Here is an 18,904-nt window from a genome sequence, read left to right on the forward strand (position 1 = left end):
CAGATAATAATTGTGTGGCCAACTTTTACAGCTTACATGGGGCACTGACTTTCATGTTACGGTTACGACATACATAATACATGAATCAGCTATTCATATCTTGCACATTTCAAAGATATGTCCACATTTTCTGATACATTCAGACAGTACTTGAAGTATGGAGTTGTGAAAGACATGAGACAAGAATTACTTCTGAAGTGTGTCCAGCTTTTGGAGGTATCCAACCTTCCTGAAGGAGACATCATCCATGACACACAACTACTGACCTTCCACAGCTGCCTCCTTGGTGGAACAGGTTAACAATAATACTGAAGACACACACTCTAAACACTTCAGGAACAGACACTTATCCTGGTCTAGTGCTGGGAGTGCATGTACTCACCTCAACACCAAACCCATGCTTCACACCTAATCTGTCACGATGAGCTTTGTTTGTTCTCAAAGCTGCTGAGCTGTCTATAAACACAGATTTACTGACACATTATCAGCCACCCAGGAAATGAGTAGTATTTTATGTCAATGCTTGCTTACATTCAATACTCGGAAGGGCAGTCAGCAACTTTCAGTGACGGAGCAAGATCATATTACACTGAGAAATCATCTTCAAATGACTTGCCAAGCCAGCATCAGCAAGAGTGGTGCTCTGTACACCTCTTGTGAAGTCATTCACAGTCTGACACTCCATTACCTGCTCTGACCAGGTCAGGGTGGTGCAGATCCACTGATCAGGTCATACAGGGATGGTGCAGGTCCACTGATCAGGTCATGCAGGGGTGATGCAGATCCACTGATCAGATCATGCAGGTGTGTTGCAGGTCCATTGATCAGATCATACTAGGGTGGTGCAGATCCACTGATCAGGTCATACAGGGTTTGTGCAGATCCACTGATCAGGTCATACAGGGATGGTGCAGGTCCACTGAACAGGTCATACAGGGGTGGAGCAGATCCACTGATTATGTCAGGCTGACATTTTAAGATTTTAGGATGTCACCTGGGTCACGACAAAGGATAGTGAAAAAATGGCAAATGGGTACCAAGGGGCACAAGGGGAAAGGTATTGCCAAAGCACAAAGAAATGTCTTGTCTATCATGATGTAAAGAACCTATGATTAAACATGAAATGCATGTCTGCAACAATGAAGGAATTCAGAGTTAAAACATCCAAAAAATAAAAAAATGACACTGAATAATAAGACATTTTTGACAAGACTTTTCTTTTCCTCAACAACTGACGTGTTATAAGCAATCACCCTTTAGGTCCCACTGGCAATCATAAACAGAAAGATTTGAATCATTGACAAGTCATGAGGTTTTGTTTAGGAAAACTGTGATAATAGAAGCATCTGCACATCTGAAAAAGACACCCTCAAATTCAGGCTGCTGGAATTGTCATCACCACAAGGTCCCACTGGTCTGTCCTGAAGAAACAGCTGAATAGGATTCCTATGCATGCAAAGGAAATATATTCTATGTCTTGCTATTGTCATTCATAACTTACTTCAAATCTTGAAACTCAAAGCAAGATGAAACATCCCTTGAGATGCATGACATAAAGGAGTGCTTTATCTTCCAGCAGAATCTGCATGAATGTACATCATTTAACATATATACATACATATGTCCTTCATCAGAGGACAACCATATACCAAACACATAGGTTGTATATTAACCAGTTCTCCACAAACTATCATGTTTCAACCAGAAAATTCATTATCACCCTGCTGTATTCTCCTTCAACCATGATGTATCCCCTTCAGCCATGATGCATCAACCTACAGCTATAATGTATCCCTATCAGCCATTATATATCAACCTACAGCTATAATGTATCCCCTTCAGCCATGACGTATCAACCTACAGCTATAATGTATCCCCTTCAGCCATGACATATCAACCTACAGCTATAATGTATCCCCATCAGCCATGATGCATCAACCTACAGCTATAATGTATCCCCACATAAGCCATGATGTATCAACCTGCAGCTATAATGTATCCCCACATAAGCCATGATGTATCAACCTACAGCTATAATGTATCCCCTTCAGCCATGATGTATCAACCTGCAGCTATAATGTATCCCCTTCAGCCATGATGCATCAACCTGCAGCTATAATGTATCCCCTTCAGCCATGATGTATCAACCTGCAGCTATAATGTATCCCCTTCAGCCATGATGTATCAACCTACAGCTATAATGTATCCCCTTCAGCCATGATGTATCAACCTACAGCTATAATGTATCCCCTTCAGCCATGATGTATCAACCTACAGCTATAATGTATCCCCTTCAGCCATGATGCATCAACCTGCAGCTATAATGTATCCCCTTCAGCCATGATGTATCAACCTACAGCTATAATGTATCCCCACATAAGCCATGATGTATCAACCTGCAGCTATAATGTATCCCCTTCAGCCATGATGTATCAACCTGCAGCTATAATGTATCCCCTTCAGCCATGATGCATCAACCTACAGCTATAATGTATCCCCTTCAGCCATGATGTATCAACCTACAGCTATAATGTATCCCCACATAAGCCATGACATATCAACCTACAGCTATAATGCATCCCCTTCAGCCATGATGTATCAACCTACAGCTATAATGCATCCCCTTCAGCCATGACATATCAACCTACAGCTATAATGTATCCCCACATAAGCCATGATGTATCAACCTGCAGCTATAATGTATCCCCTTCAGCCATGACATATCAACCTACAGCTATAATGTATCCCCTTCAGCCATGATGTATCAACCTGCAGCTATAATGTATCCCCTTCAGCCATGACATATCAACCTACAGCTATAATGCATCCCCATCAGCCATGATGTATCAACCTGCAGCTATAATGTATCCCCTTCAGCCATGATGTATCAACCTACGGCTATAATGCATCCCCATCAGCCATGATGCATCAAGCTACAGCTATAATGTATCCCCATCAGCCATGATGCATCAACCTACAGCTATAATGTATCCCCACATAAGCCATGATGCATCAACCTGCAGCTATAATGTATCCCCTTCAGCCATGATGTATCAACCTACAGCTATAATGTATCCCCTTCAGCCATGATGTATCAACCTACAGCTATAATGTATCCCCTTCAGCCATGATGCATCAACCTACAGCTATAATGTATCCCCTTCAGCCATGATGTATCAACCTGCAGCTATAATGTATCCCCTTCAGCCATGATGCATCAACCTGCAGCTATAATGTATTCCCTTCAGCCATGATGTATCAACCTACAGCTATAATGTATCCCCTTCAGCCATGATGTATCAACCTGCAGCTATAATGTATCCCCTTCAGCCATGATGCATCAACCTGCAGCTATAATGTATCCCCTTCAGCCATGATGTATCAACCTACAGCTATAATGTATCCCCTTCAGCCATGACATATCAACCTACAGCTATAATGTATCCCCACATAAGCCATGACGTATCAACCTGCAGCTATAATGTATCCCCTTCAGCCATGATGCATCAAGCTACAGCTATAATGCATCCCCATCAGCCATGATGCATCAAGCTACAGCTATAATGTATCCCCTTCAGCCATGATGTATCAACCTGCAGCTATAATGTATCTCCTTCAGCCATGATGTATCAACCTACAGCTATAATGTATCCCCTTCAGCCATGATGTATCAACCTACGGCTATAATGTATCCCGCATCAGCCATGATGTATCAGCCTACAGCTGTAATGTATCCCTCATCGGTCATGACATATCCCCTTTTCGGCCATAACCTATCCCCCTTCAGTTATGACACATCCCCATTCAGCTAGCATGCATCCCCTACAGCCACCATAATTTGTCAAGGTAGAGACTGCAATTTGGTAGAATCGGAGATTCTAGAAATAGAAATTGCAATCAGAGTCTCTACCAGTAGAAATTGCGATCCGAGTCTCTGCTGGTTGAGTCTCTGATCCTACTAGTAGAGATTGTACTTGGAGTCTCTACTGGTAGAATCTCCAATCCTACTAGTAGAAACTGCAGTCAGTTTTTTTCGGGCAACTAGAAGACAAACAACCAACAAAACTGATTTTTCCTACAACCAACACAAGCATGTAAAAAAGGTGTGACATTGTTTTATCTTTACATTCTACAATATATGAAAATAAATTTTGTTTTTCTAAATATTCACTGGAACTGCAATCTCTACCCTGACAGATTTGAGCTACTCCTGGTAGGGATTGTGATTGTATAGGTTATTTTATATAATTGTCTCTACCAGTAGAAACTACGATTGCAATCTCTACTAGTAGGATCGGAGATTCTCTACCCTGACATATTCATCTACAGCTATCATGTATCTTCCTTTCAGCTATTACAGATCCCCCCATCAGCCATGACGTATCCCCCCTTCAGCTGCAGCATGTTTTCAACTGCAGCTATCATGTATCAACCTTTCTGCCATAAGGTCCCACCATCCAATCATCAACGGCCAAGACCACACCCATGTACTTTAGCAAGAAGTGCTGCATGAATGCCATAACCAACTAAAAACATTATGCAATCCATCCAAAATATATACAGTGACATCTACCTGATAAGGACCTACATCCAGTAACTTATCTTTTCATCAGAAATCCTACTCATCTTGGAAGCTGTTTTCCTGCTAACAGCACCTTTACAACTGCCAGATACATTCTATGGCTATGTGTATTCACACAAGTTTAAAATATCTCCATAAATAGAAAGGAATGCATGAAAAAAAAAGCTGATAATGCTTTTCCAAGCTGTTCAAAATATAAAGCAACACTGAAACCAGCTGGAAAAATAGTGCTATTTCCTTCACAACTGGACTGACTTCCTTCGTAAGTGGAACCCACTTGGATAATGGGTATTGGAACCCCAAATGCCACCTACTTCCCTAACAACCAACTCTGTATCCATGATACACAATAATCACAGATGACAACCATTTTGTCTACTTATTCCAACATGCTGCAAATCATGATAAACTAACTTTTCTCTGTGCATCTTCAAGCAGATCAGATCAAACTGTTCAATGTCAAAAGCTGCAATTCTGTTGTCCTTATAGATATAGTAACTGACCACTTGTTTATTTCAATTATATGGATGTCCCATTTCTGTAAGAGCATCAAATAAATAACATAGTGTCAGGAGCACTACATAACTGCCCCATCATAATAAGAAACATTGCTATGTACAAACATGACTTCATAACTAATTCTTGTACACTTTACTCTAGCCAAGCTTGTAGTCAGGCCATTGCAGACAAGATAAAATAATTCCTATAAAACATATGAGCAGAAATAACTCAACCAATACCACCACTATTATTCATAAATCACTGAATAAACAAACAACACCCAATTTCTTCCAAATTCACCAAAAATACCCAGGACACAATTTCATGCTTGAATGTCAACAAGCATGCATTGGTTGAACGAATGGGATACAGAAGCATGATTGTCAGCGATAGCATGTGAAGTGAGTGAATGAGTGAGTGAGTGAGTGAATGAGTGAGTGAGTGAGTGAGTGAGTGAGTGAGTGAGTGAGTGAGTGAGTTTAGTTTTACTCCGCACTCAGCAATATTCCAGCTATATGGCAGCAGTCTGTTGATACTGTAAACTGTCTTATTTCCGTGCTTTTAAATTTTTGCGAGTGATGGTCACTAAACCTTTTCGTGCCTTCTTATTTTCGCGAGGTGATCTTGTTTCAGGGGCGTCTCTAAATGTGTTTTACACAACACGCAGGTGCGTGACCACTGAGCTGTTATAAAATAAACAGATTTGCGAAGTGATCTAACAGCAAATTAATGTAACTGATTTCAGAATTAATCCTTTATAATTAGTAGTTACAGCAATGAAAATAGAACGTGATTGAGCCGTGTTAATCCAGATTAGCCCAGCGGTGACACATGATTAAGCAATGACACCTGTATTGTTTTTGTGTTGTTGACTTACCTGAAAAGAGTGCATGACATATCTAGACATTAAACGGTTGTGAAAATTTTTCTGTTTACAATAATCGAGTCTGGACCAGACAATCCAGTGATCAACAACATGAGCATCGATCTGCGCAATTGGGAATCGATGACATGTGTCAACCAAGTCTGCGAGTCTGACCACCCGATCCCGTTAGTCGCCTCCTACGACAAGCATAGTCGCCTTTTATAGCAGCATGGGTTGCTGAAGGCCTATTCTACCCCGGGACATTCATGGGTCCTCATGTGAAGTGCTCATTCTGATCTGCCTCTTGGTTAAAACAATGTAACTTGTGTCATAACACCATCAACATATGGTGCAGGGGCATGACCTGGTGGGACTCTCCTGATGAGGGATTAACAGGACTTCTACCACCCATGCAGTACCTGAGTGTTATCTAACATTGCATGAGTGTCTGTCATAAACGGTGCCACAGGAAATTAACTGTCCTGCTTTCTTGGTCAATATTTGCTTGTCTTCTCTGATTGTACTGATTAAACTAAAGCAAAACACTTGTCCTTTGAAGCTCAGGCATTAGCCTACTATCAGGAGTAGGCAGGGATTAGATATATGCAAGACTGGGCCAAATTAGGCACTCGTTCATTTTTAACATTCTCTCAATGGAAACTGAATTCAAAGAAGTCATGATCTGCTTGCACCAATGGTGGGAACAGTGGTCCTAGAAAGGTGAAGTCTCATTAGAACTGACCCAAGCAACAGGTGAGAGGTGGTAAGCTCATGGGGGATTAGTGAGAGAACAAAGGGTGATTCTGGACACGTAAAGTCTCCTTAGGACAGGCCCAAGCAACCGATGAGCAGTGGTAAGCTTTGGTCACTGAGATTTAGCATTGATCTGGTATGGAAGAAACCTCAATCAAGTTTACCACTACAGGTATGAAATCCTGGTACTTGACAAGTCAACAACACCCTATCTACTATGCTACCCATCTGTCTGGTTTCAAACCTATCTCATTTTCAAGACTGTAGGTGATAATTTCTCTCTCTAAGATCTTTAACATTGAAACCCTGTACTTAATGAAAGATAGAAACACTATTCACAGCCATCCACTTTAGGTTCCACACCTCCATGACTCACTTCTGTAAGAAGACAGTAGTCTTACTGGTTCAAACTTAACCAAGAGACAAAAATAATGAACTCCTCAAGCTTCAGTACCTGAGGCAAATGGCGGTTATTTCAGTATTCACTCAACTAAAAAATACCCTCAGCATTTTCATCCAAGTTAAGTCAAGAGGATCCCACCATGAGTTAATATGCATGCTAATGGTGTTGTTTTGATTAAAATGAGGTTCCATGTGATGGTGAAGGACTACAAAAAATTAAATCTTATATTCCTGAATGCATTGCATGCAAGCATACCGAGCATTTCTCCACCATGTGAACATCCTTCCATCTTGGCTGTTAATTACATGACAAAGAAATAGGATCCAGCCCATTACACAGCCAAATGCTTGGTTTTACACTAATGATGTTGATGACGCCGTTTCTTGTAACACGACCGTCACCAAATGTGCAGCGTGTTGCCTCAGGGAAAGTACAGACATGTACAAACAAGGTGTACTGTATCCTCTGATTCATTATGTATTGATGCTGGGGCTTGAATGTACAATGCAGTGGGACATCAAAGATGGCTGCACCCAAATAGATCAAAATACTTTTAACAGACTGCTACCATTCTGTTGTATTTTTAAAGATGTTTTTAGTCTCAGTTAAATTACAGGCAAAATATATCAAAGACGTTGTGCAGAAGCAGTAGGTACAATATTACGCAACCGACCAAGCAAAGGAAGCTGGTATTTTAAACTTAAAGCACAGGGACACTCTTCTGATGCAAACAATTTATCCACTTTGACTACTTGAGTAAATAACCAAGTGTGGTGGTTGATGGTATGAGCATTAATGTACAACACTGGGGGAAATGACAACATGACTAGCCCTGTGTCACAAACACCAGACACTTCTTGGTGTCAGCTCTTGTATGGGTTACTGGGGCCTTGTCATAAATCACAAATTACTTCAGAGCTACTGAGCTGTGAAGGGAGAGAAAGGGAGAGGGAAAGAGGGAGAGAGAGCAGAATCCTCACAGGGAAACAAGCGTCAGTAACTGGGCCTTAATTCTGATCAGATTCCTCACAGAGAGACAAGCATAGGGTATTGGGGCCGTATCCTGACCAGAATCCTCACAGGGAGACAAGCACAGGGTATTGGGGCCTGATTCTCACCTGAATCCTCACAGGGAGACAAGCATAGGGTATTGGGGCCTTATTCTCACCTGAATCCTCACAGGGAGACAAGCATAGGGTATTGGGGCCTTATTCTGACCAGAATCCTAACAGGGAGACAAGCACAGGGTACTGAGGCCTTATTCTGACCAGAATCCTCAAAGGGCTAAAGTAAGTTTGGTTTATCTAAATTCAGACAGTTCTTAATTTGAAAGTGAACATGACCTTTCTTTCTCAACACACTTGTCCCCAAGAATCCCCTTGTGTGGTATTAAGTAGCAAATTGCTTCTAACATCTTTAGTCCTATCAGTTGTACTCCTCTCTTGGTTAACCAGTGGGCCCCAGACAACTCAAACATAATTTGCTTACATCACAATTGGGTCTTGACATGCGATGGTACACAGCCAGCGAGTAGCGATGCTGGTCTGCGTGCATACATATTGGATGGAGGAATAATGCTGGTGGTATATTGTCCAGTCTGGGAGACATGTATTACTGTACCTAATATCTGCCAGACACTGCCAATTAATACACTGAACTTTTTCGATGGCCAAATTATTTGTAAATCAACAAAGTGACAAAGGAAAACCTTGTGGTGGACAAAATGAAATTTGTTTTAAAACTGGAAATCAACCACAACCAATAGACAGAAACAGTAACATTTAAATCACAAGACCCTTCCCCACCTTAACAGAATTTCAGATTTGACTCAACCACTCCTTGAAATAACATTGCTAATGGTCACATTTTCAGCTGATAATAAAAAAGCAATGTTCCTGTAAGCTTACATTAAATCTACTGTAGCATCCACTAATATTTCATGAGTACAGATAATTAATGCTTGTATGCCTATGCTTGATACTTCTTAACTAATGGTGATTGCAATTGTTTAACACCATATACAAAAGTACCACAAATGAAGACTTGTGTGCCAGGATGAATGTGAGAGCGTAACTGGCAAATTGCTATCACTACATGTTGTTCATAATTGGAGCGAGAGGGCAGCTTATGGATTTATCATCACATTTGTTTAATTATATCATAGAAATGTACCATAATTCATCAACTAAATGCCAGGAGAACACTTTGAGCAGCTTACTGCCTTACAAGCTATGATACTACAGCAGACTGACCCCCTTTGTCCCTTCTTTCATGGAACTACCGGATGTATTTCAGGATTGTTAAGTTCCATTTGAGGACTATATTTTCATTGCGTGTTAATTTGTTAATTTCCTGACTAACAGTACAACAATAACCTGTCAGGAAGGAATAGTTTGTCATTATGACCATGATAAAGGTCAACATTTATACATGGTCTGCTATTTGCTGTCAATATCCATTTGCAAGAACCTGTCACAGGGTTGGTCACCAGATGTCAATCAGCAAACTGAATGATTGTCACTAAATACTGACCAATCCTGCCACCATGTTCCAACAAAACAACTGGGCCTATTGGGCCCTTGGGTCCACTACATCCCAACATGGTCCCTGATGACTAAGCAGGGTCCCCTAAGGTCAAACAACTAATTGGTAAGCTTTGTGCTCATTGGAGTTGTACGTTATGGGAGGATGACATCTATCTCTCATGCCTGTCCCATAGTTTCAATAGGAGGCCAGGGATGTGTTAGAATATTGGAGAATTGACCCTGCTTAGCTTCACTATCCTGTTGCATGCAAGTCATAAATTTCTGAGATGTTTGGGAATTGACTTTGACAGGGCTTACAATACATCAGGCAGTGGGGCTTCCTCAGGTCCCAGAGTCCAGATGGACACATTATGAAGCAATAGATTCCACAAGTCCTAGAAAGTCACAGAGCATCTCCAAGACAGGATTGGGGCATTTTTTAATTTGTGTCAGTTTGCTAGTGAACTGAGGATATTATGGATACGATCTCTCATGGAACCTGTGATGATTTGTGTGTTTGACTTGCTCATAGTGCAGAGTGTGACGCCTCCCAAGAGGGAGACTTGTTGTAAGATTTACATCACCTCTGTCAGAAGGGATCAGGAGCTTTTCCAAATTGATTTCAGCAAATCTTACATGAAAATGAGAATTGGACAATGATCTAAAAATGTTGACTTGATACCATGTGTTCCATAAATGTAGCACACGAGACAATATTAAGATATGAAGCCTTAGTTTTCTGACCAATTCAACATTCTGTCTGAAATAAGCAGCAGAAAATATCAAATAAATGTCAAACCTTACTTGAAATTATTATCCTAAAGCTCAAAATAGCTATAATATCAAATAACCATAGATTGCAAGGTATAAGCATTTTAATAAAGCACCTCCAGCAAACTTGTACCTCATTCCCTTTCTGACTGAATTGATAATCTGGATTAATCCATCATATTGGCCTGCAGCCATCAGTGGACTATAACAACAGACAATACAACTGGTATTCTGACATAGCTGGCTTATGTGGTCAAACTGCTTTGGTTGGAAGAACGAGTGAGTGAGTGAGTTGAGTTTTATGCTATATTCCAGCAATATCACAGCAGGGGACACCGGAAATGGGCTTCACACACTGTGCCCATATGGGGAAGCAAACTCGCGTCTTTGGCGTGACAAGCAAACAGTTCAATCACTTGGCTACCTCACCACCTTTAGGGTGAAATAAATAACCCCCTACCCTTACCCCTGCCCCTTACGACTGCTCTTAGCAATATATCAGAGATATGGCAGCTGTCTGTAAATAATCAAGCCTGGACCAGACAATCCAGTGATCAACAGCACGAGCATCCAATGACAGTCAAAACTGTTGGTCACCTCTTACGACAAGCATAGTCGCCTTTTTTGTCAAGCATGGGTTGCTGAAGACCTATTCTATCCCGGATCTTCATGAGTCGATTGAGTGATTGAGCAGGTAAGTGAGTGAGTGGGTGGGTGAGTGTAAGTGGTCAAGTGAGTATGTGCTTCAGAGCCTTACAAGCATGTTCTCCACACAAAGTCCATCTAACAAAGAATGGAGCCAGTTGATGGTGTCCTTTCACAATATTGCTGGGAGTAGCATAAAACAATACCCACTCATATAGATGATTTCAGCCTATCCCAAAGGTCAGATAAACCAGATTGTAATCAATAAAGGCAGTTGTTTTGATTCTCCAAGTAAATCATCTACAATAAAACAATAAAGCTTGGAATTCTTGCTGCTGCCATGATCCCTTCAAAATGAGAAATGTCAAATCTTACATAGTAACCCAAACTGTATTGACTTTTGTGCAATATTTCTGGAGTCAGACGTCTGTTCAAAAAACTTCAATGGTCACTAATTAAATCCTCTCTTTTATCTCTGAGTTAAGCCTGATTCTTGTAGCCACCACTTCACTCGTCACTTTCACTCCTCTACACTATTTGGTATCGGGAACTTGTTTATTTTTCAGGCTCATCACTCTATTCTTTGTCTGTCATTTACCTTTGAGAACAGAAAAGACAACCAACCTGTCTTCTCAATAAACAAGTTTTTTTCCCCTACGTCTTTAGGGCCTGTATCCTTCCTGATCATAAGCTAGGATTGATTTCTTAACAAGCTTTGATCAAAGTTGACTCTCTCTTCCTTCCATCTATGAACTAACTTTTTCTGGACAATATTAAGGCTTCAGAAGACATTCGCGTAAATCTCACAATCCTGTGTTTTAATTAAGACCACAGATTTAGTGACTTTACCAACTTCTCATAAAAAACATCCTTGTCAACTCAACCATCTTCGTTTACTCATATGGACCTTCCAAGGCCTCTGTCAGGACATGTCTTGCTTGTTTCTAAGCCTATTTTGAAATCATCTGAAGGATGAGGTTATTTGTAAAGCACATCTGATGTGCATTGAATTACAAGGCATCATTAAGGAAAAACATTTAAATCAGAGGTTGAAACTGTACAACCTTTATTAAATCAAGATTGGAGAAGATGGACAGATTTTTCAACAGTTCTTACAAAGACTCTACTTTTTCTGAAATGTAAAATACCTCCTTTGGAGAACATATTTTTTCATTGTTTTTCTTGAAAATTCCATTATCAGTTTGACAAACACCCTTCCTACGTTATAACACTGTTTGAAATATGAGATTTTCTCTCTAGTGATAATGGGTTTAAAATATCTATTTTTCAACAAAAAGACATGGTTGTTTGACGAAGCTCCATTTTGAAAAATGACCTGACTTGAAAACAGGATTTACTAATGTTGGTCAATTGCTATCTATCAATTAAATGCAGAAATAAATCAATCGAAGCAACATTATTAAAGGGCAAATTTATACAAGCATTCAGAAATGTCTTATAATTTGGTCAGGTTTGCATAACAATGGTGCACACAAGCCACCACTACACATCCAGAATGTGACGTTTCAAGCCAAACCTGGTTGTATGGTGTGTTTTATTCAATATAAGTCTATTTGGTGACAGTGAATTCACGTCAGAAAAGCATTTAGCTGATCCTATGATCTGGCATATGTCACGTCCATCTGCCAATGAATATTCCAACAAATGCCTCACTGTTGACTCGCAGACAGCCATTTATTAGAAATTGTTTGATCAAATGTATCAAATTAGGTCAGTGTTACCATCAAATATTTGACAGATGTTAAACTTCAACATTCGCTCTAAAACCCAATGTTGTACTGGTATATTGATCAGCTATATGATCGATGAGCAAAGGTCTTTAACCTTGACGTGATTGTTAATGAAATATCACCATGTGATATTCACTTAATTCATAGGCACAACATATCATTACTATCACACAAGTCCATCAAAACTATTGCTGTAGGGACTCACTGAGCACAAGTCCAGAATGACATGTGTGAGCAAGTTGACACCAGCTTAAACAGGACTGCATGGCAACTCACTTCCCGAGTGAGTGAGTGAGTGAGTGAGTGAGTGTTCAGATAAGTAAATGGGTGGGCAAGTGAGTGAGTGAGTGTTTAGATAAGTAAATGGGTGGGCAAGTGAGTGAGTGAGTGAGCAAGGTTCCAGACAGATGTTTGTGGGTTAAGGATCACAGTCTTGGAAAATTTTCAATTCAAAACCATTACAGGAGATTCCAGTTTAATATTAGGAGGTGAGAGTAAGACACTGGTCACAGACACTTCTACCATCATAACACCAACAGACTATACAGTTCACTCTGATAGTACAAGGGGATAACATCCATTTCATCTTCAGCCTATCTGGTCTGTGAATGCATACAATGCGTGCAGAGTGTCCTGATGGAAATTATAAACACTTATATCACACAAAGCGTAATAATCCATCAGTTCTCCTTCAACCTATCTGGACCCATCAGACAAAACCCTCTTCATAACCTCAGACAGCCATTGTCACAAGAACTGCACTTGCACAAAGCAGGAATTACGTCACTCGGTCTGCATGAAAGATCTGATAATTCATAATTGATTCCCAGAAATTTCTCATCAATATGTGCAAAATGGTAAACTATTAATTGACACAGCATCGGCAGCAGGTGCTCGTGGAAAGGAGCAGACAATGGTGATGATTCACCCATTTCAAAACAACACGTTATATCACAACCACTGTCATTAGCCCTATGGATCTAAAAATTGCAATGTCTATCAGAAAAATCATATCATGTGGCAAAAGTTTTAATTTCCTTTGATTTGAAAGCTCTGTGATAATTTCAGTTCAATCTCTTCTTCATTGGTGCCCAATGAGCCATGTCCGATAGAGAGCCATTTCTTTATTAACGAGCACTTGCCGCAGTTGACTGTGGATGGCTTTCTCTATAACGTGCAAACTCGCCATTGTGGAACATCACTCAACGATGTCGACAACCAGCTTTGTCCACCCTGTCCACAAATGACAAAGAAATTTGCCAATTTCCTCCCCCTAATTCTCATTTATCATAACTTGACCAACACAAGACCATGAATCTAAATATTATTCATTCGGCAACAGACTTCACTCATTCATGATTTGGGTATTTTCATATTATGATTTATAGAAAACCCCAACAATCTAATTATTACATTTAACAGTGGTGTGTATCTTTCTCAAACCTTAATGGCACGACACATTTTGTTCAATTCCTTTGTTGAAAATAACATAAATCTACATAATTTCATAAAAATCTCGAAAGAAATAGCATGTTATTATTGCAAATTTATGAAGATAGAAAGATGTATTGCCGAGCATCTTATGCATTCTGCTTACACCATGAAATTAACCAATCTATAAAAAATGAAGTATCTAAATCTCATGTTTGTAGGATTATTTTCTTAATTGACAAAACCAAAAACTATATTTCAATGAAGGGAGGAAGCAGTATGTTGTGCAATGTCCTACTAATTTAATTATGCTGCCATAGCAATACAATTTAAGGGGTCATTAAGATACAGGTCACAACAGCACTATCAGCAGGAACTGCTTGTCTGAGTTTCAACATCTCATTCTCCACGTCCGCCATTGTGGACAACGCCAACTCCATTAGTGGCAACATCACCAAAGTAAAATGCTTGATGAAACACAAGGCTATCGAGCACTTTGTGACAGCACAAGATCCTCGGTGACATGTCAACTTAAGACACAAACTTGTCACTCGACGAGGCGATATTGACGCCTGAACATTCTTGTCAAGACTCCCCGTCAATCAATACGTGACAGTGCGTGGCCATGCTCTCAACTGTGTCATGAGATATGCACTAATTCTGCCACAAAGCATTGATACATACAACTAGACAAGTAGCTTAGCAAGGAACAAGAGTATTTCAACTTCCGACTGTTTTCCCTGACATCGATATTCTTTTCCTTTAATCACAAAAACAGTCTTGAATGTCATGCTGCATTGAAACTGGTCCATTGTCATCTGTGGTCAGGGCCAGTGAAACAATAACTTCTTCACTCCATGTGTGTTTATCATGTGTGGTCGCTGCTGATGGGAAAGATACCGATAGAAAGAAGAGTCAACAAAGGGGAATAATCAGATACCCTGACACGTGTTTCAAGTTGGTGTAACATGTGGTTTGACAATGAAAACTGAAACAGGATAAAAATAAACAACATAGATATCAAAGAAAAATAGTTTTTGGAAAAAAAGACAACATTGACTGGTTCTGGGTGTCTGTTCCAAGAAACTAAACATACAAGCACAAAGCTGGGGCAATCACACTCGGCACTGTCTAACACAGATTATCTATGGCAGCAGATGTTTTGATGATTTCTAACGATCGAAAGTTTATTTTTACAAATGTTCAAATTGAAAAGGGCACAATCGATTTGTTTTCTTATTAAGGTTTTACAATTTTTATCAAATTTGAATTAGTAGCAAAACAAAAAGTGTTTCTGATCCCATTTTTTAGTCTCACCTACATATTTGACAAGTAAGCCAAACAACAGATGTACAAGGACAACATAAGAGTACTTACATATTAATCCTGAGAAATGCAAGGACACATAAGGGACAGCTTAGATTGATGACATTTCATAACAGTGCAACCAAACACTAAATAACACAAACAAACCTTCAAATGAGGGAGAAATCAACACCTTTCATGGCTTCTCAATATGCTTGTGTGATAGGCATGTAAGTAATTACAGACAAAATAGTGAAAGAAAATACCAAAATTAAAGTAATCAGTCATTCCTATTAGTGAACAAATATGTGGGTGCATAGAAACTGCTGTAGTCAGATGATGGATGAGAGGTCAAGGTGACAAGGGGAGATCATTCAGTTTCAAAGTGTCACAAGATACAAACCTTTATACACAGAACCTGTCTTGACATGTCAGTTTGAAGAGACATGTCATCCTTTATAGCATAATATAGAACCAAGAAGCAGTTACATTGAAAGATGCATCATATACTAATGTGCATATTTCATTTCAGATAATAACTCCTAGGTATTCCCTTATTCTCTGCAAGTCACAACTGCCATCATTTGTACATAAGGTTGCCATATTACAAAGAGTCCATTATGGGTCATATGAATACAGTCACACAGGAACATGTGAAAAAATCCAGATCATGCCAGAAATTCTCAGCATCAGTTGAGCAGGATGGGCTACAGTTGTTGGTGTACTGTCCTTGGTGCTATGAGTTCAATCCTGCACAAGCACCTCTAGTGTGTCCTATGTAATCAAAGTGTGTGAGGTACTCACTTGTTCTCCAGGGAGCACCAACCACAGTAGGGGTCCTTGGCACCTAGACATTCACCGCAGGTTTTGTACTGACTGCATTCTTGGACCTTCAGTTTGGTCACCTGAAAATAAACACCAACATACAGTGAATGAGCAAGTCTTGAAATCACATCCAGTATATGTAACTTGTATTGATATTGCAACAAAAACTGTTTAAATCATTACTGACAATGCTTGTGTAATGACAAAAATAGTGATAATTTCAGTTTGAAAGCTAAGATATTATCATCATCATATCTATCTAATATTCCACAGATACTCATTGTCACTCAAACTGCCCTGTTGTATTTGCAGTTAACATAGTGATCATCAGTGTCAAAGTCAAACACAACAATCAGTTCAAAGGTGAAAATGATTTGCAGATTGTGTTTAGTTGTTGGTTTTTGCAGGTGCATAATTTCAGATGCAGCGTTCTGTTTCCCTTTCAAAGATATCTTTAGCCACCAAACCTGTCATTTCCACACCGTGTAATTTCCAAACCAAACATAGCAGCATGTCAAGGTGATCGTAACTGGCTTAACATATCTCTGGGAAATTGAACCCCCATAAAACTAGCATCACTGTTGCTCATCATAGACGACCTCACACCTAAGAAAACTACTTCAAGCTTGACAGAGAACTGTACATTTTACTACAGTTTTTATAACAGTCTTCACTACAATTTTTACTACATTTTACTACAGCCTTCCCTATAGATACAAATGATGCTCTTCGATCAGAAGTGGATAGGCAAAGGTCAGTCATTTTTTTGCCAACAGAGTATGACCAGTAAGAAAGAAAGGAGCAGATTGTGTTTCTGTGGCCCAGGGAAAGTGATTTGCTGAGGGAATCCTACCTCCACTCAAACCACATATGTACGCTACAAGCATGGAGATCTCATTGGACAAGTTTATTGCGAAACCGATGAGAGTAGGTCCAGTGGAAACAGGTTAATCATACACACAGACAGACAGTCAGCCAATCACAGGACAAGGACAAGCTGAATTGTAGGATACCTGTCTTCTTTATGGCATAGGGTCATATTTTTTCTAATTTTATTTCTAAATATTTCCCTCAGAACTCTTTAATGAATTTGATAAGTAACTTCTCAAACACATGATGACCAAGACATTCCTTGAATACTCAGAAAAACACATGAGTCTGTCAGTGTAATCGTGACACAGTATCATGCCAACAGACCTCACCAGGATGTGAAGAAAATAAAATCACAGGCCCAGATGAAGAGAAGAACTGTGCATGCAGAGAAGGGAAGTCAGGAATAGGATCAACCTAAAAGGTCCCTAAACAGTCCCTTTACTCTGCTTTTAGCAATATTCCAGCAATATCACGGCAGGGGGACACGAGAAATGGGTTTCAAACATTGTACCGTTTAGGCGATCTTCAGGATCACAAGAAAATGCCTTAACCAGTAGCCTACCTCATCAGTTCAAGAGGATGTGGTCTGTCAAATGTGGTTGGAAGTCATTCTGAGCATAATGTGCTCCTGGTTACCACTGGCAACATTGCCACGTGGACCTCTCACACCATATTCTGAGACAAGAAAATCACAAATCATTTACCAAATCATTTACTGCTTGCAGGAACTGATCAACTTTGTGGAGGAAGGGTGAGCAACAAAACGATTCTTAGCCATAAAGGAACTGCGAATATGTAGATGAAATAGACATATAAAGGCAAGACAAATTGATTTCTCCAACATAAAGGAGTAATCATTTATTTAAATACAAAACAGTTTTGCCCCAGTCAATACTGTTTCAATGCAACTGAATATGATTTCTAGGAGAAAAAACATTGGCTTTAGGGAGATCCTTCAACTGGGATATGTATTTGCAGAATAAAAGTTGTTAAAGCTATTTGTCAAGAACAGTTGTGGAACTTTTCTATATCTACTTCTGTCGGGAGCTTCTGAAACATCATCTCGCTTGTGTTCATTTGATCAATGCACTGCATAGATGTAGTCCCCAATTACAATCACATAGTGTCAACAATTCCTGATTGGCTCATGAAACTAAACAGCGGAATGAATTCAGTTCTATCCACATTCTTATATGTTCTCCAGTTATATAGGCCCATCTCACTATGGCATTTGCTATCAGAAAATGTTTACTTGGAGCAAAAATAAATTTGATAACAGTTTAGCAAAGATGCCCACAGGGCCAATGTTCCTTGGCAAGAATGTGATGCGATTTAGGGGTTTAAGTTGCTGTTTAAACACATCAAGTCTTTCTAAAAGATTTTCTGACAATGAAAAAATATAATTCAATACTTAGGGACTGTATAGTAAATACTTTTTTCCTTTTTGATGACAGTTTCCTGCAACAAATATTTGATGTGAGGTGATGATATCAACACGCTGAAATTTAAGATAATATTTTAAATCAAGAATGAGCCCATGAAGTAATCTCTAAAAACACAAATACATCATCTTGACTTGTGTTTTTGAGATAACCCCTAGGCAACCATTTTGTCTGAGCATGATGATTCTCTCAACATCCCTTATCAACTCAATTCAAACATGGCTGAAATGTT

At 39.6% G+C, this 18,904-nt stretch overlaps 1 protein-coding gene across 3 annotated transcripts in view; it reads right to left on the reverse strand.

Moving 5' to 3' along the window:
- The window catches only part of LOC137296806 (plexin-A2-like), a 191,219-nt gene that overhangs the window by 64,564 nt on the left and 107,751 nt on the right, over nucleotides 1-18,904 (reverse strand). For all 3 annotated transcript variants that reach the window (XM_067828668.1, XM_067828665.1, XM_067828666.1), the window contains exon 5: nucleotides 16,337-16,437. In XM_067828668.1, coding sequence (XP_067684769.1) covers nucleotides 16,337-16,437 — 101 coding nt within the window. The remainder of the gene's footprint in view (nucleotides 1-16,336; nucleotides 16,438-18,904) is intronic.

Source organism: Haliotis asinina, chromosome 9 (assembly GCF_037392515.1).
Source record: "Haliotis asinina isolate JCU_RB_2024 chromosome 9, JCU_Hal_asi_v2, whole genome shotgun sequence".
In the NCBI taxonomy this organism is placed as follows: Eukaryota; Metazoa; Mollusca; class Gastropoda; order Lepetellida; family Haliotidae; genus Haliotis; species Haliotis asinina.